Source organism: Monodelphis domestica, chromosome 3, assembly GCF_027887165.1.
Source record: "Monodelphis domestica isolate mMonDom1 chromosome 3, mMonDom1.pri, whole genome shotgun sequence".
Classification (NCBI taxonomy): Eukaryota; Metazoa; Chordata; class Mammalia; order Didelphimorphia; family Didelphidae; genus Monodelphis; species Monodelphis domestica.
In genome coordinates this window covers 18114160-18135809 of record NC_077229.1, presented here as the reverse complement: position 1 = coordinate 18135809, position 21650 = coordinate 18114160, and the positions used below count along the sequence as shown (strand labels likewise).

General features: G+C 39.2%; 1 protein-coding gene across 1 annotated transcript in view; it reads left to right on the top strand.

Annotated features, from left to right (window-relative positions):
• The window catches only part of LOC100028951 (sodium/glucose cotransporter 1), a 192107-nt gene extending 176574 nt beyond the window's left edge, over nt 1–15533 (top strand). The window contains exons 13-16 of the mRNA XM_001378810.4: nt 3029–3197; nt 6790–7005; nt 11118–11226; nt 14106–15533. Coding sequence (XP_001378847.1) covers nt 3029–3197; nt 6790–7005; nt 11118–11226; nt 14106–14323 — 712 coding nt within the window. The 3' untranslated portion in view covers nt 14324–15533. The remainder of the gene's footprint in view (nt 1–3028; nt 3198–6789; nt 7006–11117; nt 11227–14105) is intronic.
• Nucleotides 15534–21650: the final 6117 nt, after the last annotated feature.

Here is a 21650-nt window from a genome sequence, read left to right as displayed (position 1 = left end):
GTTATTACTTTTTGCCCCCAAACCTTCCCATTTCCAAACTTCCCAATTCTTGTCAAAGGCATGACCACCCTCTCAGTCCCCTAGGCTCTCAACTGAGATATGACCTTGGCTTCTTCACTGTTTCTCACCCCATATATCCAAGCTGCTCCCAAGGTCTGTCCATTTTACTTTTGTGACACTTCTCAAATAAGTCCCCATCTCTCCTCTGACATTGTCTCTACCTTTGTGCAGGTCCTCATCACCTCACACCTGGAATATTGCAATAACTGCTTGAGGGCTCCCTGCCTTGATTCTCTCCCCACTCCAATCCATTCTCCATTCACCCCAAAATGACTTTCCTAAAGTATAAGCCCAACCATGTCATACCTCTACTCAAGAAACTTCAGTGGCTCCCTATCTCCTCCTGGTTAAAATACAAAATCCTCTGTTTGATATTCAAAGTCATTTATAGCCTTGTCCCCTTATACCTTTCCAGTCTTTTTAGACTTTTCCCCATCCCACCCTACTCTTTGATCCACTGACCCTTGCCAAGACACTCCTTTCCATTCCAGGCATTTTCATTTGGCGATGCTCATTCTTGGAATCCTCTCCCTCATCGACATCTACTAGCTTTCCTGGTTTCCTTCAGGTCCCAAATCAAATCCCATCTACTACAGAAAGCCTTTTCCAACTCCTCATTTCCAATTTTCCTTCCCTCTGCTGATTATTTTCTCTTTATCCTTCAGCTTATATCATTCTATGCATAGTTGTTTGCATGTAGTTGGACTGTGAGCTCCTCAAAGGCAGGGATTGTCTTTTGTCTTTCTTTGCATCCCTAGCACTTAGAACAGTGCCTGGAACATAGCAAGTTCTTGATACACATTTATTAATTGAAAGAAGAACATTGCAAACCAGTGTTGATCAGGATCTTCAAATGAGGTGTACTTAGACCCACAACAGTTCCCTTTTCACACCCATCTGTTCCCATCTTGGCCAGAGCTTTTGTGGAACATGAGTATTCCTCTGTGGCGACTTTTATTCCCTCCTGTGGACATTGAATTTATCTGGAAAATTTGAAGTTATCTTTCTGGAGTTACTTTCAACCTCTATGTTTAGACCAAGTCATAGAATGCTATAACCAAAAAAGGAATGTAGAAATCAATCATCCATCAATTAGGTCAACCCATTTTATAGACGAGAATCCTGAAGCCCAGAGAGAGAAGCATTCAAGGTCACTTGATAATTGAATAGCAAAACCAGGACTAGAAACCAGGTTCATAGGGCTCAAAAAGTCTAGAATTGGAAGGAACCTTTGAAAGCATGCATGTAGTCATATAATAAAAATATTAGATTTGATTACCATCTAGTGCGTTCCTCTCATTTTTCATAAGGAAGCTGAAACAGAGAGGTTATGACCACACATCTAGGAAGTGTTATAGCTGGGACTTCAACACAAGTCTCCATACTCCATGCCTACTTATACCACAACATGTCCAAATGCCTCATTTTATAAGTGAGGAAAAGGAGACTCAAAGAGAACAAATCAATTGTTCAAGATTATCCAGATAGAAGGAATTCACACCTACGTTCTCTTTCTTCAAATATGAGGCTCTCAGCTAAAGACATTTACTAGCTGTGTGACTCTGGGTAAGTCACTTAACCTATGTCTGTCTCAGTTTCCTCATCTATAAAATGGAGATAATAATAGCATCTACCTCCCAGGGTTGTTGCGAAGAACAAATGAGATAATATTTGTAAAGCACTTAGCACATTGCTTGGCACATAGAAAGCTATTATTATTATACTACACTTCTAGTTTCCTAGCTCCCCATCCTGTGCTTTCCCCACTGCCCCATAATGCCTTTTTGAAAAATATTAGTTAATAGAATTTCAGAATCTCAAGGTTGGAAGGGAACTCAGATGCCACCTAGGTCAACCTAAGAATCCCTCTCCTGGTATAAAACCCCTAGTGAGTGACCATTCAGCCTTTGCTGGAAGACCTCCATTAATGGGGAAAATCCTACATCCTGAGGAAGCTCATTCCTTTTATGACTTTGAAAAGAAAATTTGTATTTCTTTTTATGCTTTCAGGTTCACTTTTCATCCCTCCCTTCCCCAAAGAGCCATCCCTAAAAAATAAAAGTGGAAATGACAATAGAAGAATTTTAGTAAGGGCAAAACTGAACGCTGATCAAGACTGACAGTGTATGCAATATTCCACACTCATAATGTCCTAACTCTGCAAAGAAGGGAGGGAGGTGCATTTCCTTATTTCTTCTATAGGTCGAAGCATTCTCATAATAATTACATACACATAACTTTCAGTTTCTGATTCTTTCTCCCCCTCCCCACTTACATTGTATTTATTGTGTAAATTACTGTCCTCACACTTCTTACCTCACTTACTAAGTTCATATAAACCTTTTCATGCTTCCATGTATTTTTCATAGCCAGCATTTCTTGTGGTGCCTTAATAATGATCATTGTCCAATCAATGAGCACTTGTTTTGTTTCCTCTTTATTGTCACAAAGTGCCTCTATATGGCATATTGGTATAAATTGGACCTATCTGAATCTCCCTGAAATAAATGCTTAATTGTAGGACCTTTACCACTTCTACTTTCTGGTTCCTAGTTTCTCCATCTGTAAAATGAGGGAGTTGTACCAGATGATATCAGGTGAGGGAGAAAAACATGAGCCAAAGAACTCCTGGGAAGGTTAATAGTTTATTAGCTAAAGATTCCATGCCTTGAATGTATAAGCAGAGCCTGGGCTCCTGCAAGAATATATGGTTATTGGACAAAGTCAAGCTCATTTTAATTTACTAATGACACAGATGACTTCCACAGAGTCAGAACATTCCATTCAAAACAAATGATTAGCCTTGGGAACAGTTAGGAAAACAGACTGCTAATTAATGGACTTGCTCATTATTCTTCTCTGCTGCCTATATTGGGTACCTTTGTGCCTTTGGATACTTGCATGTGTTTTGATTATTCCATTAAGGGGATTAGGTCTCCTGACCTTTGTGGACTGGCTTCATTTGCAGAGTGTTCATCCTGGTACTAATTGGCATCAGCATCGCTTGGGTGCCTATTGTGCAGTCGGCTCAAAGTGGGCAGCTCTTTGACTACATCCAGTCTATCACCAGTTACCTGGGACCACCTATTGCTGCCGTTTTCCTGCTTGCTATTTTCTGCAAGAGAGTCAATGAACCGGTGTGTATAAGCCTTGGGGAATTTTCACTATACCTAGGAATTTTGGACCTCTTTCCCTGAAACTCTTCAAGCCAGTGTACTCTATTTTTCAAAGTTGTGACCATCCCCAGAGGTCTTAGCCAGCAGTGAGAAAGGATTAAGAGGTGGAACTCTTATAGACTGTAGGGGAACCAACTAAAGTCAGGGAAGGACTTTGTAAGGAAAGACAAAAAGCCTTGAGTTCTTGTCTTGTCTCTGTAATTGAATAGCTATATGATCTTGGCCAAGTCACTTTTCTCTTGATCTCAGTTTCCTCATCTGAAAAGTCAGAGGATTTGACTAGATAGTCTCTGAGGTGACCTTCAGTTCTAAAATTCTATGATCCTGAGCCCTCATGTCCCTTCTTCCTAGTTAGGTGCTCTGCACTTTGATGTCTCTCAACAAATACCTTGAAACCACTTTTCATGGCTTTAGATCCCTTAGAGATTCTTCTAAGGGCCAGTTTAAAAGATCCATGAAAACCTAATAAAAGGTGTTCCAGAATGACCTCATTGGGATTTAGAGCAAAGAAATATTGAGTGAACGCCTGTTTCAATTCCATCTCCATGTTAGGTGTCGGGAGAGATAGAAGAGAAATCTAAGGCACTGTTTCTACCTACAGTCTTGTGGAAATAAGGCTTGAAGGGTCTTGAGGATACAGTCTTGAGGAGTTAAGACATATATACATAAAAGTACCAAGTAGCATTAGACATAATAACAAGACTAATTCTTTAAAATATCCAAGGCATTTCCCTTACAACATCAAAACAAGGAGGGTTTTCCAAAATTGTAAGAGCCAAATCATCTCCCTCCCTCCTTTCCTTCCCACAACTTGGTGATGGTAAGCAATTGGATCTGTATTATCTTGGATATGTATTATCTTGCAAAACACACTTCCATATTTGTCACTGTTGTAAGAGTACACTCATACAAAACCCAACCCCCCAAATAAAAGTGTAAATAAATTGATGTGAAAGATAGTATGCTTTGATCTGCATTCCAACTCCAACAGTTCTTCCTCATCATAAGTCCTTCAGAACTGTTCCAGATCATTGCACTGTTGAGAATAGCCAGGTTGTCACAGTGGATTACTCTACAATATTTCTGTTAACAGTGTACGATGTTCTTCTGGTTCTGCTTATTTCACTCTGCATCAGTTCATGCAGGTTTTCCCAGCTTTTTCTGAAATCATCCTGCTTATCATTTTGTAAAGTACAAAAGTATGCCATCCAATTCTTTGCCACCACAAAAGATCTGCTATAAATATTTGTGTACAAGCAGGTCATTTCCCCCCTTTTTATTATCTCTTTGGAATACAGACACAGTAGTGGTTTTAAAAGATCAAAGATTTTGTTAAATTTTATTGTCCTTTGGGCATGGTTCCAAATTGCCCTCCAAAATGGTTAGATTAGTTTATAACTCCACCAACAATGCATTAGTATCCAAATTTTGCCATAGCTTGTATTATTAAAAGGATAATTAGTGAACATCAAGAAAAGAAGGAAGTAGTCACAAATTTTCAGTATGGTCTCACCAAGGACAGGGAATGCCAAAAATTGCCCAATTTCAATTTCTGACAGTGTAGCTACACTCATAGAAACACGAGTACCTGTCAAAAACCAAACAAGCAGACTTGGTTCAAGAGAACCTTGTACATATGATCTACATATATTTTGGCCAAGTGTCTACCAAAATTCTTTTTGTTGCTTTTCATTGAGAGTATGTAGAGACATGAGCTAAGCAGTATTATACAATTATGATTAATAATGATCAGACAAGAAAATAGTCAATGATTCAATATTCATTCAAAAGGAGGTCCCCATTGTAAAGATTAAAATTTAGGGGAGATGGGGAGACTGAGGCATCTAAGGCAGGTAGAAATTAGTTTCTCTCTGCAAGGAGTATTACATTTTTTAGAGGTTTATTGAAGATTAAGGATTAAAGAAAATACAGGATAAGAGACACGTGTCCAGGCCATAGAGTGGTCTAGATACAACCTCACCTACATTATGAAAAAAAGCCAGGCCTGCCCCAAAACGGAAGTCCAAGAGCCAAGAGCAAGCGAGAGAGCCTCAAAAGCCTTTGAATCAGCTTAAATACCTTCTCAATCTCGGCCCAGGTGAGATTACAAGGCATTCTGGGGAAGTGGAGCAAAGGCTTGTGGGGATTGTAGTCTTGTATTCGAGTCTAGTTTTTACATTCCCCCATTTTATCATTTTTGGAAAAATTAATTTTCCCCCAAAAGGATCATAAAAACGTAATAAAATAAAATAAACTTAAAAGATTACAATACTGTGAGGATAAGAGAAAAAAGAATAATGTGCTTATCAAATGTGAGGAATGTGAATGATATAAAGTAGGAAAGGATAGATAATGAGTTAGAGTCAGGATTCCAAAAGATTTTGATTGGCCAGAACTTTGGGCCACACCTAACAAGATAAAACTTAGTAGGGATAAAGTCAAAGCATTCAATAGATTCAAAACACATACACAACTTTGGGAAGATGTGGCTAGTTAGATGTAGTCTGAAAAAAATATGATCTGGGTTTCAGTATACCCCAGACTCAAAGTGAGTCCATGTGTGATTTGGCAGTTCATAAGTTTATGCACTATTTGACTACATTAAAAGATTCTTACTATCTAGAGTAAGGAAGCTCTAGTTCCACTGTATCCTGTGATAATCAAACCACATTTATTTAGTCCTGGGAACCATGTTTTAGAAATGATATGGATAAGATGAAGATCTTCAAAGAGGGCAACAGGATTTGACAGTCTCCCAGATCATACCCTATGAGCATCGATGGAAGGAACTGTGGATGCTTAGCCTGAAGAAGAGAAGACACATCATTGTCTTCACATATCTGAAGAGATGTTAAATGTATAAGGGATTGGATTCATTATGCATAGCCTCAGAGGGCAGAAGTAGGAAAAATGGGTGGCAGTTTCAGAAATGCCAGTTTAGATTTGATGCGAGGGAAAAATGTGTCTCAAAATCATATGTACCCCAAAGTCAGATGGGTTGCCTCAGGAGAGAGTGGAGTTCTCTTCACTCGAGTTTTAAGGAAAGGCTGGATGATCACTCATCATGGATGTGATAGGAGAGATTCTTGCTCATTTAGTTTCCTATAGCTCTGAGATTTTGTGGTTTCAAATCACACATGAATAAGGTGACTGGAAAGTTAGAGAGATTGAATGGCTTATTCAAGGTCACTTGCCATTGCACTTGTAAGTTCATTTGGTCCTCATCAAAGAAGTGTAAGTCATTTTCTTTTCCCTCAAGGAGTTTTCCAGCTCATCAAGGAGACTTATGGCACTTAGAAAAAAATGAGGTAGATTGTAGAGTGTCACTATTTTGATTTTACAAATGAGGAAATTGAGCTCCATAGGGGTGCTATGACTCAACTGAAGCCAACTGAATAGGACTGGAGGAATAATTGAAATTTTAATCTTTTGACTTCAAGTCTAGTGCTTCATCCATGACACCAAGTAACAACCTCAATCTTAGAAACAAGGCTGTCTAGGAAAAGTGTCTAACTTTCACAGCTAACATGCCCCCTCTCTCCTTCTTTTACAGGGTGCCTTTTGGGGGCTTATTTTTGGACTTCTTATTGGACTGTCTCGAATGATCGCTGAGTTTGCCTATGGAACAGGCAGCTGTATGGAGCCCAGCAACTGTCCCAAGATAATTTGTGGTGTTCATTACCTTTATTTTGCCATTATCCTGTTTGCAGTCTCTGTCATCACCATTTTAATAATCTCCCTCTTGACCAAGCCCATCCCAGATGTGCATGTAAGTATTATCTCTATCAGTTGATCATTTTCCTTTTGTACTGTTTCACTTTTACCCCACAAATATCTGTGGAATTCATAAAAAGTCATGGTCATTCTGTCAAAATTTCTAATATTACCATCAGATTTCTAAGGTTATCATTAAATAACTTTAGCATAAGATTCCTGGTTGTAAAACTGGAGCTATACTTACTGATCAGCCTTGATCCTGGAGCAGCCCATGTCTGATTGATTAAAAAAATACATTCTATTGGGGGCAGTAGGATAGAGTGGATAGAGATCCAGGCCTAATTATGGGAGATCTGGGGTTCAAATCTGGCCATAGACATGTCTTAGCTGTGTGACCTTGGGTAAGTCAGTTAACCCCTATTGCCTAGCTTTTACCATTCTTCTGATTTGGAACCAATACATATTATTGATTCTAAGACAGAAGGTAGGAATTAAAAATCCATTTAATTCATATCTTTTGTTTCATATCACTTAAGTCTTTCTCCTGTGTCACTCCTTTCCTCCCAGAGAGCCATTCAATCTATCAAAGAATCTTTTAAGGAAAAAAAAGAGGAGGAAGAGAACAAAAATCTATGAAACCAATCAACACTGAAAAATTTGATAACATATGAAATATTGGGCTCCCATGGGCCCTATATTTCTGTTTTTCAACCCCTTATCGTCTGTCTTAGAATCATTACTAAGTATTCTAAGTATCAGTTCTAAGATAGAAGAACAGTAAGGGCTAGGCAATTGAGATTAAATGACTTGCCTAGGGTCACATAACTAGGAAATGTCTCTGGCCAAATTTCAATTCAGGTCCTCTTAACTCCAGCCTGGTGCTGGGCTACCTAGTTGTGCATCCACTGTGCTATCTAGCTGTCCCTTATTCCCCCAACCCCACCCCAAACTCTGACATTCTGCAAGGGAACAGGGGAATGTTTTCTGGTAGCTCTTTTTGGGGGATAGGCTTGTTGTTTGTAATTTGACTACATTTACTTTTGATCTATTTAGCTTTTAAAGAAACGAGCAAGATATGATAAGATCACATAACTAATGGAGATTTGGAGTATGGCCCTAAACTCATTCGGCCTAAACAAATTCTTTACCTTGGCTTCAATTCAATTTAATTAACAAATATTAATTAAACACATCTTCTGTACAAGGAACTGTCCAAGACACAACAGACATAAAGACAAAAGTCCAATAGTTCTTGTCTTCAAAGGGTTTACATTCTGCAGGGGAGATACCACATGTACACAGCTCAGTAAGCACAAGGTAGGGGCAGCTGGGTGGCTCAGTGGATAGAGAGCCAGGTCTGGACACTGGAGACCCTGAGTTCAAATCTGGCCTCAGATAATTCCTAGCTGTGTGACCCTGGGCTAGTCACTTAAACCAAATTGCCTAGCCCTTACCACTCTTATGCCTTGGGAATGATACTTAATATTGATTTGAAGACAGAAGATAAGGGTTCTAGGGGGGGAAATGCTGAATTGAGAGAAATCATCAGGGTTCTCCAGAACATTTTGAAGGTAATGGGGTAGAGTCTCATATCAACCAAGGTGGGCAGGCATATCTCTGAAAGGTTTGATCAAAGATTCACCCCTTCAAAAAACCCAGGCCACCCAGGTATGATACTAAACTTGTAGCAGGTCAATGAGGAGCTGTAGTGGACAGAATTCTTGACTTGGAGTCAGAAAAACCTGAATTCAAATCCTGCCTCAGGTAATTCCTAGTTGTACGTCTCAGGGCAAATCACTTAACTTCTTTTAAACTTAGTTTCCTCATCTATAGAATGGAAATGATAATGGCACCTTCAGGACTGAGAGGGTCAAATAATATACAGAGAGCACTTTGTAAACTTCTTAGTATTATATAAATAGTGTTATTAATATTATTATTTCCATACAGGCACACTCCCTCTTGCCTGGTTGCTTCCCTGACAGTCAGCAGACCAGAGAAGAGCCATCATGGACTCTTTAGAGAATTTCCTCTTTGAGGAAACTCAGCTAATATGGTGGTGCTCTTCCCAAACCTAGAATGTTTTACAGGGATACTGACCTTTGCTGTACAAATAAAGGCACAAGAATTAGCTGGCCTAGTTAGATGACCATTTTTATGCAGTCTGTTTCCCACTTCAATTCCCAAATTGCCCTTAATCCACAGCTCCAACTCTGCTGTCTTTCTCTCCAGCTTTGGTAGCATCTGGGCCAACTATCTTCCCTAGCCATGGTGCTGAATCTTTGTACAACAACAGAGCCAACATACTGAAACTGGGAAAGAAAGCTAGCTGGGAGGGTGGGCAGGATCATATCCCATGTCAGTTTATATTCCCCAGAAGTCCCTGTCTGATCAATTTCCTCATGTCCTTAAAAGTCCTTCACATAAAAGGACCTTCTTATGATTTAAGTGCTTAACTATGAGAGTTGCCAGAAGGGGGTAGCTGTGGTTTGTATTCAGTAAGATCCATTTTATAGTGCATTATACTTTGCAAAGATACTTCATTTGAGGCTCATATCAGTATTGTGAGATAGACGCCTCAGGCATTCTCCTCATTTTACAGATGAGCAAATCCAGGCTCAGAGAGACGAATTGAGCTACCTTTAATTACAGGATTGGTTGGTTACTGTCAGAGGTGGGACTCAAACCTGGGTCTTTTCTGATTCCAAGTACAGGATTTTTTTTCTGTGATATTATTTGGCTTGTTATTGAATATCCATCAGACACTTGCATAACATGAATGGAAATATCTCCTCTTTTTGGCTGATAAATTTTATTTTAACCAAGTAGACAAACAAGCAATCACACAATGAAATCTCCATATATATTCCCAGGAATCAAAACAACCCTTAAAAGTGTTTGGAACTGATGCTTCATTTATTTTTATCCTTTTGTTCTTTATTCTTTTTAAAAAACCCTTACTTTTTGTCTTAGTAACAACACTAAGTGCTAGGTGACGGTTAAGTAACTTGCCCAAGGTCACCTAGTTAGGAAGTGCCTGAAGCCAGTTTTGAACCCAGATCCTCTGTACTCCAGGGCCAGTGCTCTATTCATTGTACCACCTAACTGCCCTTATTGCATTCTTTTTAAAGGAAGATTACACTTTATAAGTTTAGTCTGGTAGAACCAGTAGCTAAACACTATATACATATTCATGTATATGTGAATATATATGCAAATATATATATATATGTGTAATTTTATTTGAACTTCACAACCTTGTGAGACAGATGGCCATATTATCTCCATTTTATAGATGAGAAAATCAAGGCTCAGTTTTGTTACTGTTTAATATTGCTTTTCTTTACATATTGATGGTCAGTTCAGGCACCACATTGAGGAGATCTGCTTTCTTCACTCTCCATCACTTCCTGAAATACCTCCTATATTTCTCTGAATTCTTCATATATCTTGTTCCTTGTGGTACAGGAATGATCCATTACATTCACATAGCACAGGTGACTCGGACATTCCCCAGGTGTTGGGGATATATTTTGCTCCCAGCTTTTTGCCATTACAAATAGTGCTGCTGTATGAATGTTTGTATGGGTAAATACCTTCTTCTGGTCACTCATTTCCTTGGGAGCATAAACACATAAGCAGCAGGATCACTGCATCAAAGTGTAAGAACAATTTTGTAACTTTTGGGTATCATTTCCTTTTTCTCCTTTGAATTGGGTCTGTGATTTCACTGGTGTTGAGAACTTTCAGTGAGAAACATCCCCCTATCAGCACACTTAGACACATGCTCTGAACATTAGTCACAGGAACTTTCCTGTAGCTCCTAAGAAGTTAAACAACTTCCCAGGGTCGTGCTGCCAGTATGTGTCAGAAACAGAGTCTTCCTGAGCTTGTCTCTCTATCCACTGTTCATGCTCCCTCTCCCTATTGCTTTCTATGAACAGTCAGCAGTGAATCGGTGGGCCTGATTTCCTGCAGTCTAGCTAGCACCGAATTTCCCTCCCCCCAAAGCTCTCTCATTTCCTGGGATCTGATCATTACTATCCATCTGGAAATTGTAATTAATCCACCTGCTGCTGGACTAGCAGTGTGTGTCCTAAACGCTGAGGCTGGCAATGCTGTGTGTTCCTTTGCTAATCGGCTTCTGTTTTTCTCACCTCTCAGCTTTACCGCCTATGTTGGAGTTTGAGGAACAGCAAGGAAGAGCGAATTGATTTGGATGCAGATGAAGAGAAGGACTTCTCAGATAGTTCTGAAGAAAAGTTGGAAATAGGTGAGTTTGGACCCCTTGCCTTCTATCTTAGCATCAGTGCCAAATATTGATTCCAGAAGAGCAATAAGGGTTAAACAACTGGAGTTAAATGACTTGTCCAAGGCTAGGCAGTATCTGAGATCAGATTCGAACTCTAGGTCCTTTTTACAGACCTCAAGTCATATATCTCCACAGTAACATCAGGACCTCTTGAGCCAAATCCATTTTTCCCCCTGTTTGGTCTGGCCTCGATTGGAATGTGGGGCCAGTATCAGAGCAGAGGAGGGACCCAAAGCATGTTGCTATTGCAATGCAGTCATAGCCTTTACTGTTCCCCTTCTAGCACAGCTCTGCCATTGACCTGCTATATAATCCTGCTGAGGTGTTCTCATCTCTGGACCTCAGTTTTCTTCTCTATAAAATGAGTTTGGATTATAAGGTCTGTTAGTGTAGCAGAAAGAACACTGGGGTAAGAGTTGGAGGACTGGACTCAAACCTACTGCTTGTGTGACTTCATTGCTCACCTTTCTCATCTATAAAACCAGAGGGTGGGGCTAGATGATCCCTGAGGTTGTTTTCCATGCGAAAACCTATAAACCTATAGTCCTTTCTTTGTAACATTGAGACAAAGTTGACTAGGGAGCACGCTATGCTCGGGAACTGTCCATAGTTCTGAAACTAGGCATCTCATTGCCCAAAGCAGGCCAGTTAGTGTATGTAGGATCCTTCAGGGATTCTGTTGTCCTGATAAATGAGATAATCTATTGCTTTGTTTGCTCTCATGATTACTGCCTGGTGCATTCAGGCCCAGATATATTAAAGCAATAGCTTTGGAAGGCACCAACCTTCAGAGATTCTGAGAGATCCTTGCTACTAAGTGATCCTTGCACTGTATATAAAATAAATTAATAAACAATAAAGTCATCACCATTCATCATAAAAACCTTGCCTTCTGTCTTAGAATTAATACCAAGTATCGATTCCACATTAGGAGAGCAATAAGGGCTAGGCAACTGGACTTAAGTGACTTGTCCAGGGTCTGATCTTCTCTATAAAATGAGTTTGGATAATAAGATCTTTTAGTATAGCAGAAAGCACACTGGGATAAGATTTGGAGGACTAGGCAGTATCTGAAACCAGATTTGAACCCAGGAACTCCCATCTCTAGGTTTGACTTTATATTGAGCCACCTAGATGCCCCACTCCCATTCATCATTATTGAATTTTAATAATTTTTTTTATCCTAGAAGGAACCTTAAAAACCCTATAGTGCATTCTCCTTGTGAGTCTCAGAAAAATCATAGATTTTTCAGTTGGGAAGGAGATAAAAAAGGGGGCTTGCCTAGCACAGAAAGTAAATAATAGAGTCAAGATTTGATGTCATGTCCTCTGAATCCAAAGCCATCACTGTTTCGGCCATACCCCCTGAACCTCTGGTGGAAAGAGGGACATGACTGTGTCATCATTACCATTCATAATGCTGTGATTGTATCTCTGCTCTTAACCTCTTACATTCATCAGGTATATTATAATTCACAAAATCACATCCGTTTTTATGCATCCATCTGACCTTCACAATAGCTCTTTGAGATAGGCAGAACAATGATTCTACTTCTCATTTTACAGATGAGGAGAAGGAGACCCAGAGAGGGGAAGAAATTTTCTCAAGTTTGCCTAGTTTATTAGTGAGAGATTAGAGGCTAGAACCCTAGGCTTCTGATTCCTACTGAAGACTGATTCAGTTCTACTTCTTGTGGGCACAGCTCTCCCAACATCTCCTCTGGAGACGTAGAGGGTGGACAAGGAAGCCCAAAGGAGAGAATCTGATTCCTCAGGTGGCAAGACCACATATATTGATTTAGGACAACTCCAGACCCCATTCTCTCTCAAAGAGATATTGGCAGATTAGACCCAGAGTTGAATAGCAAGTTAACCCTGTTGTGCCTATGGATTCAGCCTTTCTATGCCAGTGCATTTATCAGGTATACCTGTCTGAATTCTGATCAGCTGACTGTGAGAGCCTGTGATTCAGGACATTTGCAGAGAATCAATCTCTGCATACATGCATGCATTCATCCAATTTAACAGGAATTTATTAAACACCTACTATGTGCCAGGAATTACACTAGGCACCAAAAATTTTACAAAAGCAAAAAGGAAACAGTTCCTGCCCTCAAGGAGCTTACATTCTATGAGGTGGGAGAGAATAATTACAATAATAGCTAGCATTTATATAGTCCTTTAAGGTTTGCAAAGCTTTTTTTGCTAAAACTTTTATAAAATTCTTTATGGCTGCAAGAACATACTGAGCAGCTAGGTGGTGCAGTGGATAGAACACTAGGAATTAAAATCTGAAGTCACACACACCAACTACTTGTGAGACCCTGGGCAAGTCACTTAATCTAAATTGCCTCAGTTTCCTCATCTATAAAGTGAGCTAGAGAAGGAAATGGCAAACCACTCCCCTCTCTTTGCCAAAACCCCCCAAAACTTCTAAATGGGGTCACAAAGAGTTAGACATGACCAAAATGACTGAAAAACAAAAATGGCCACAAAATACCTTATAATGTGAGTGCTTAAATTAGAGTCAAGAGCTCTGATTTCAAGTCCTATCTCTCACCCTTATCAGCTGTGCCAGTATGGGCAAGCTACTCTACCACTCTAAGCCTGCAGAATGCAAATATAGTACCTACTTCATAGGATTGGTGTTAGAGTTTTGCTGGCCTCCTCACTACTGACAAATTGGGCACATTCTTGAAAATACTTTATGTCATTTCCATTTCTATAAACAAGTGTGGAGAAAGTCACCAGTGGATCAGCTGGTTACCTAATGGATATCTGCCATTTTTCAGGTTCCTCCTCTTCCTAACCCCATATTTTCTTGTACTTCTTTGACACAGAAATCCCTCCGGAGGATAAGGGATGCTGCAGGAAGGCCTATGACATGTTCTGTGGACTGGACCAGCAGAAAGGTCCCAAAATGACCAAGGAGGAGGAGGCTGCCCTCAAGATGAAAATGACAGACACATCAGAGAAGCCCTTGTGGAGAAATATTGTCAACATCAATGGCATCATCCTCTTGGCTGTGGCTGTCTTCTGCCATGCTTACTTTGCATAGATTCAGCTGACTCCTTCAGACTAGGTTTCCAAAATCCAGCCTCCAATCCTTTCTCCATCCATTGGATTCCATGCAGCACTGTAATGGAGGAGGAGAAAAGAGAAATACAGTTGTAAATTATAATGAAGGATATGAGTGTATATATTTGTAATTAGAGCCTATACAAATGAAAATGATTTTTAAAAATCTGAATCAAAATGAAGGTGTATATACTAAAGCCTTTGAAAGAGGGAAAGGCCACTTGAGTTTTCCTAGTAATTTGGTATGATTCAATTTGATGGAATTAACATATATTAAGTACCTGCCTTTGTGCTAGGTGCTAGGGATGTGAAAATCTGATGAAACATTCACCAACAATGTGTAGATACAGAGACTTTGGTTGTCATGAGATCAGCTGCATTTTGGCTTCATGTGGTTTCATTGTAGAAACCCTGATTTTGAGGAATGAACTCATTAGTGTGGCTGGTGATTCCTCTCCTCCAGATCCCTATTCTTTGAGCTTAGGAATCAGAAAAGTCATCTGTGACAATTATCAGAAGAATTGGTAGGTGGTGATCCTGAGACTCTGAGTCAGGAGACATAGGTTGGAGTCTTGTCTCTGCCACCAATTTTCTGGGTTACTCTGAGCAAGTTCCTTCCTTTCTCTGAGGCTCAATTTCCACATCTGTAAAATGAAGGCATTGGACTAATATTTTTCCAAGAACAGTTCAACAATTAGAACTGTGCCATAGAGGAATGGGCTACTTTGAGAAGTGGTGATCTCCTCCTCCTTATTCAAGAAAGGAGGAGGTAACCATTTGATAATCATATTATTATGGTTATACCTTTTCCATGTGGGTTGGACTAAGTGGTCACTGAAGACTCATCTACCTCTCAAATTGACTGGATGGTCTCTAACGGTTCCTTCAAATTCTAACACAAGAGATAGTTTGGTGTAAAGGAAGGAGCAAGAGAGACCTGACCTTGACTCCCATCTCTGGCATTGCCTACCTATGGGACCCTCCTTTCTTGCTGTTTCCTTTTATTTTCCAGCAAGTCTACCTTTTGTGTTTGCCACATATTCAGAGGTTGGAAATATGGTGTATCTGTTGTCCATCAAATAAAAGTTTTTTTGACCATTTTGAGAATTATCTGAGTGCATCAGCAATGGGAGTTTGAGCCTTTATTTAATAGGGATCCCTTCTAAGAGATTAAATATTGAACTGAGAATCAGGAAGACTTGTGTTTGAATTCTGCTTCTGATACTTTGTGTCTGTGATACCACAAGCAAATCTCTTAATCTCAATTAACCTCAATTTTTCCCTTTACAAAATGGAGATAATAATGCCTGTTATGCTCCTATGTAAGATAGAGGGCAGGTCAAGAAAAAGTATATATTATTGAAGGTAAACTTCAACTGCAGGAGCCACCTGGATATTTAGGGGAACTGTGTATCACTATTCCATTAACACGAAGTGGTGGTTCCCTTTGAAATCTACTTTCCTACAACACAGGAAAACAGAGGTCTTTTGGCCCTCCTTAGTATTTAGCCAAAGTCACAACTCTATTCCAGGTTTTAGATGGGGAGCTAGACAAAAACAAAATTCCAAGGATCCTTACGTTTCTTCCCGAGATGGTCTCTACATAGACCATCAGCTCCAGAAATGAGCAATATTCATTGATGGTTTCCAACTCAGCTCTTCTAGATAGGCTTAGCCTGAGCAATGATGAGCTGGGGAGTTTGCACAATGGGGTAGCTTGGGGCTACATTAGTAAAAATAAGGAAGGACCACATACCCTACAATACCTGAAAAGCCATAAATGGTTAATATATACTTATTGATTGTTTGATTCTTGGAGTCCACTAAGCAGAAGGTAGAATCACATTCTTCTGGTTCATGAAAATTTATTAAAATTCTAAATATTTTGGTATATTTCCCTGCAAATTTCCATATGAATATTGTAGGAGTAAAAATGAATAAATACTCTTAGTATTTAAAAGTATAGGATTTTAAAATAATAAGTCACAAGAGAAGAAAAAGAAAAAAGGTTCTTTCAGTCAAGTGAGCAGAGCAAAGAGAGCCAGAGACTCACACCTGCAGCACTTTACCAAAAGGACAAGCTCCCCCAAAAGAGTCCCACAGTGTAGGTCTCAGCCATATCTATCTTCCAAGCAGCCTTATGTGAAATGAGGATGTAATTTGAAAGGATGCTGGGAATGTAGCTCAGGTGTGGCACATTTTCCATCTGCACAAATCCACCTATGATCCTTTGGGAGACCAATCTTCCCAATGGATCATTTTAAACATAATTAACTAAGGTACATACAATTTTACACAGGGAAAATACAACAACTTGGTGATAAGGAAACAAAAGGGAATCAATAACAAAACCAATTAGGGGACAGTTCCCTTTGATACAACAAAGAGACTATCCTATCTTCTGATGTCTGATGTAGCATTTTAAATTAATTTTTAAAAATTCTGAATATGACAGTCTCAAAAAAACATTTCTAAGAAAATAGAAAAAGAGAGTTGCATAACCATAAATCTTTTTTGTGTACTCTTCTTTTTTTTTTAAAATGTATATAATGGTGGAGTGAAGTGAATATGGCAGAGAAAGTACACAGACCCATCTGATCTGTACCAAATTACCCTTCAAAAACTGATATAAAGCTTCAAAACAAATTTTGGAGCAGAATAACACATAAAAATAAAAGGTGAGGGGTGGAACCAAGATGGCAGCATAGGAGCACCTAAAATCATAACCTCTCTGACAATACTTCCAAAGCAATACTTATATTGTGCTTCAAAGAAAAAAGAAATCCAAACCTAGCAAGAAGAAGTCATGAGACTCTACTACTGAAAACAACTTGAAAGGTAGGCACAGTCCATCTATTTTCACGGGAAAAGGGGACGACACCCTCTCCCACCCTGTGTGCTGAGACCTGCAATAAGACTGGGCTGACTGTGTCAGCCCCTGGGCAGAGACTGTAGCTGTGAGGGTTCTTTTCTGACCCACCACATATGGTCCAGAGCTATAACAAGGACTGGCAGGAGAGGGAGAAGACACCTGACTGGACACCCTTGGTCTGCTGTCTACAGTGAAAATTTTGCCCCAGGGCAGGCCAGCTCAACAGATTAGCTCAACTATGTGAATCCAGTATAGCAACAAAGGAGTAAGAAAAAAGAAGATTCAGTCTCAGGGTAGAACAGCTCAAACACTTTGGTTCAGTAAATCAATAGGGTGGCAAGTCTATGTAGTCCATAAGGTAGAAGATAAAAAGTAAATAAAATGAATAAAAAAGAGAGAAAAAAGCCATAATTGAAAGCCTCTATGGGGGTAAGGACCAAAGAACAGAATCAGTGGATGAGGATGAGATCCAGGAAACATCAAGCAAAGCCTCAAAAAACCCAGGGAATTGGATTCAGACTATGGAGGAGCTCAAAAATGAATTTAAAAAGCAATAAGACAGGTTGAAGAAGAATGGCAAAAGGAAAATAATAGCCTGAAAAGCAAAATAGGTCATCTGGAAGCAGAGGTACAGGCATTGAAAGCCAGAATTGACCTGCTGGTAAACAACTCAAAAAAAATTGAAAGAAGAGAAGAATGATTTGAAATAATGGATCAAAAGGAAAAGGAGAATCAAAAGACCATGGAAGAAATTCAGTCTTTAAAAATTAAAATTGGGCAATTAGAAACTAATGCCCTCACAAGGCACCAAAACATATTAAAACAAAATCAAAAGAATAAAATAATTGAAGATGATATGAGACACCTCATTGAGAAAACAATTGACCTGGAAAATAGACCCAGAAGAGACAATTTAAGAATCATTGGACTACCTGAAATCCTGACCATAAAAAAAAAAGCCTAGACATCCTACTACAGAAAATTATCCAAGAAAATGGCTCTGAAATCCTTGAACATGAGGGTAAAATAGAGACTGAAAGAATCCACAGATCATCTCTGGTATTAAATCCACAAGTGACAACTACTGGGAATGTCATAGCCAAACTCAAGAACTCCCAGGCAAAGAAAAATATACTACAAGCTCCTAGAAAGAAACAATTCAGATATCATGGAGCACCAATTAGGATTACATAGGATCTGGCAGCATTCACACTGAAGGACTAGAATGCCGGGAATACGATATTTTGGAAGGCAAGGGAACTGGGTCTACAACCAAGAGTCAACTATCCAGCAGAACTGCCTATATTCATTCAGGGGGAAGTATGGGCATTTAGCAAAATAGAAAATTTCCAAGCATTTCTGGAAAAAAAAGACCAGACCTAAAAAGAAAACTTGATGCCCAAATACAGAATTCAAGAGAAACATAAAAAGGTAGATAAGAGACTTCCAGGAAAACATGGCGGCAGTCTAGATGTAGGACTCTTCCTCTTCTCAGCACCCACTGATATAGACTACATCAAAAGACCAAACCCCCTCCCCCTCAAATTCATAAGAATGAAGGGACTCTACAGTAGGGCAGCACAGAATTGAAGGTATGTGAGATTTGGGCATTTCCACACTATGGGGTGAAAAAGCTCCCATCAAAATGTGAGCTGATCTACCCTCTCCCACTCCACCTACGGAGCCGGAGTCAGAGCTAGTGTGCGCTAGAATCAGAGAGTGAGTGAGGGTACCTCTCGAATGAGTAAGGGGGCACCTCTAGGTCCTTGGGAGCTGACTAAGACCACCAAAGACCTACTCCTGAGAGAGGTTACACCTGAAACCCAGCAGGCTGAAGAGTGCAGACCATGGGTGCGTGTGGGAAAATAACAGAGAAGGGCAGCAAACAGCAGAAGCTTCCGAGATTGGAGAGCTTGCCTCAGGCAAAACCCTTGCTCCTTAATTCCATACACAGAGATCCTGCCCATTTCACTCAGATTTCTGACTAAAAAGAGAAGGAAAAACCTCCACAGCGACGGCAAATTCTGCTCAGGAGCTACAACCTCCTGCCAACAACAACAACAACAACAACAACAACAACAACAACAACAACAACAACAACAACAACAACAACAACAACAACAACAACAACAACAACAACAACAACCAAGAAGAGGGGTTGACCCTAACATTTTTTTACAGAGGAAAAATCCAGGCTGCAAAGGAAATAGAGGAGGAAATTCAAATAAATCCAAAACCTTCCAAAAAAAATGGAAATTGTCTACAAGCTCTTGAAGAATTTAAAGCTTATCAAAAAGGTAGAAGCCTTCTGGAAAGAAAAGTGGGAAATAGTTCAAAGAGAAAATAACAGTTTAAAGGGACAAGAACCCCCAATTGGAGAATCAGCTGGAAGCCACGAAAAACAGGATAGACCAAACTGAAAAGGAAAACCAGTCTTAAAAGGCCAGAATTAGGCAACTGGAAGACAACAATCTTGCAAAACAGAAAGAATTAAAAAAGCAAAGTCAAAAGACTGACAAAATAGAAGAAAACATAAAATATCTCACTGAGAAGATGACAGATCAGGAAAACATACAATTTGAGAATCATTGGTCTACCTGAAAATCCAGAAATAAACAGAAATCTTGACATCATACTACAGGAAATCATCCAAGAAGACTGCCCTGATGTTATTGAATAAAGGGGAAGAATAGATATTGAAAGAGTTCATAGAACACCCTCTACACTAAATCCTCAAAAGACAACTCCCAGGAATGTAATTGCCAAATTCCAGAGCTTTCAAGCTAAGGAGAAAAAAATTCTACAAGAAGCCTAAAAGAGATAATTCAGATACCAAGGAGCACTAATCAGGATCACACAAGACCTGGCAGCTTCCACTCTAAAGGACAGCAAGTCCTGGAACATGATATTCAGAAAGGCAAGAGAACTGGGTCTTCAACCAAGGATCACCTATCCATCAAAACTGACTATATACTTCCAGGGAAAAGTATAGGCATTCAACAAAATAGATGATTTCCAAGTATTTGTGAAGAAAATACCAGAACTAAATGGAAAGTTTGATATCCAAACACAAAGATCAAGAGAAACATGAAAAGGTAAATAAGAAAGAGAGTGAAAAGGGGAAAATGTTTTTTTTAAATTCAAACTCTCTTCTTTAAGGGCTACAATTAGATCAAATTATATATATTAATATATGGGGAAATGTTATTTGTAACTCCCAAAAATTATATTAACTATTATAATAATCAGAAGAATCATTCACAGGAAGAGATTGGGGCATTAAGGGCTATAAGATGATATGCAAAAAAAGAAAAAGAGAGGGGGGATTGAAGATGGCACCAAGAGATACTTGAAGAAATAAAATAAATAGGATAATCTTTATCACGCAAAGATACACATGGGAAGGGGAGGGGAAGAATACTCTTAGAAGGAGAGGAAGAGAGTGCTAATAGGGAATACTTAAACCTTGTGCTCAGTGAAATCAATTCTGAGAGGGAAGAGCATCTAGATCCATTGGGGTCTTGAATTCTATCTTATCCTACAGGGAAAGTGAGAAGGGAAAACTAAGGGGGGGAGGTAGGGAGAAGGTAGTACAAAAAGGGAGGGAAAGAGAGGGGGGAGGGAACTTAACAGACCCTAAAAAAACAAGAAGGGAACAAAAAGGGAGGGGCCAGAAAGGGAAGCATATTAAGGGAGGGAATTAGGGGGATTGATTAAAAGTAAACCACTGACTTAAAAGAATACAGCAAAAGAAGAAAGGACAGAACTAGGAGAGGATATTAAATTGCTGGGGAATACACAAGTAACAATCATAACTTTGAACATGAATGGGATGAATTCACCCATAAAATGAAAACAAATAGGAGAGTGGATTAGAATCCAAAATACTACCATATGTTGTCTACAAAGAACACACCTGAGGCGGGTAGATACTCACAAGGTTAGACTTAAAGGCTGGAGCAAAACCTTTTGGACCTCAATGATAGAAAGAAGGCAGGAGTTGCAATCATGATATCTAACAAAGCCAAAGTAAAAATAGATCAGATTAAAAGGAATAGGGAAGGTAAATACATTCTGATAAAAGGGAGTATAGAGAATAAGGAAATATCACTAATCAACATGTATGCACCAAATGATGTAGGATGCAAATTTCTAAAGGAGAAAGTAGTGGAATTGAAGGAGAAAATAGATAATAAAACTATACTAGTGGGAGATCTGAACCTACCACCATCAAATTTAGATAAATAAAATAAAAAATAAATAAGAATGAGGTAAAAGATGTGAATGAAATCTTAGAAAAATTAGAGTTAATAGAAATATGGAGAAAAATAAATAGGGACAAAAAAGGAATACACCTTCTTTTCAGCAGCACGTAGTACATTCATAAAGATTTACCATTTAGTAGGTCATAAAAACATGGCAAACAAATGCAGAA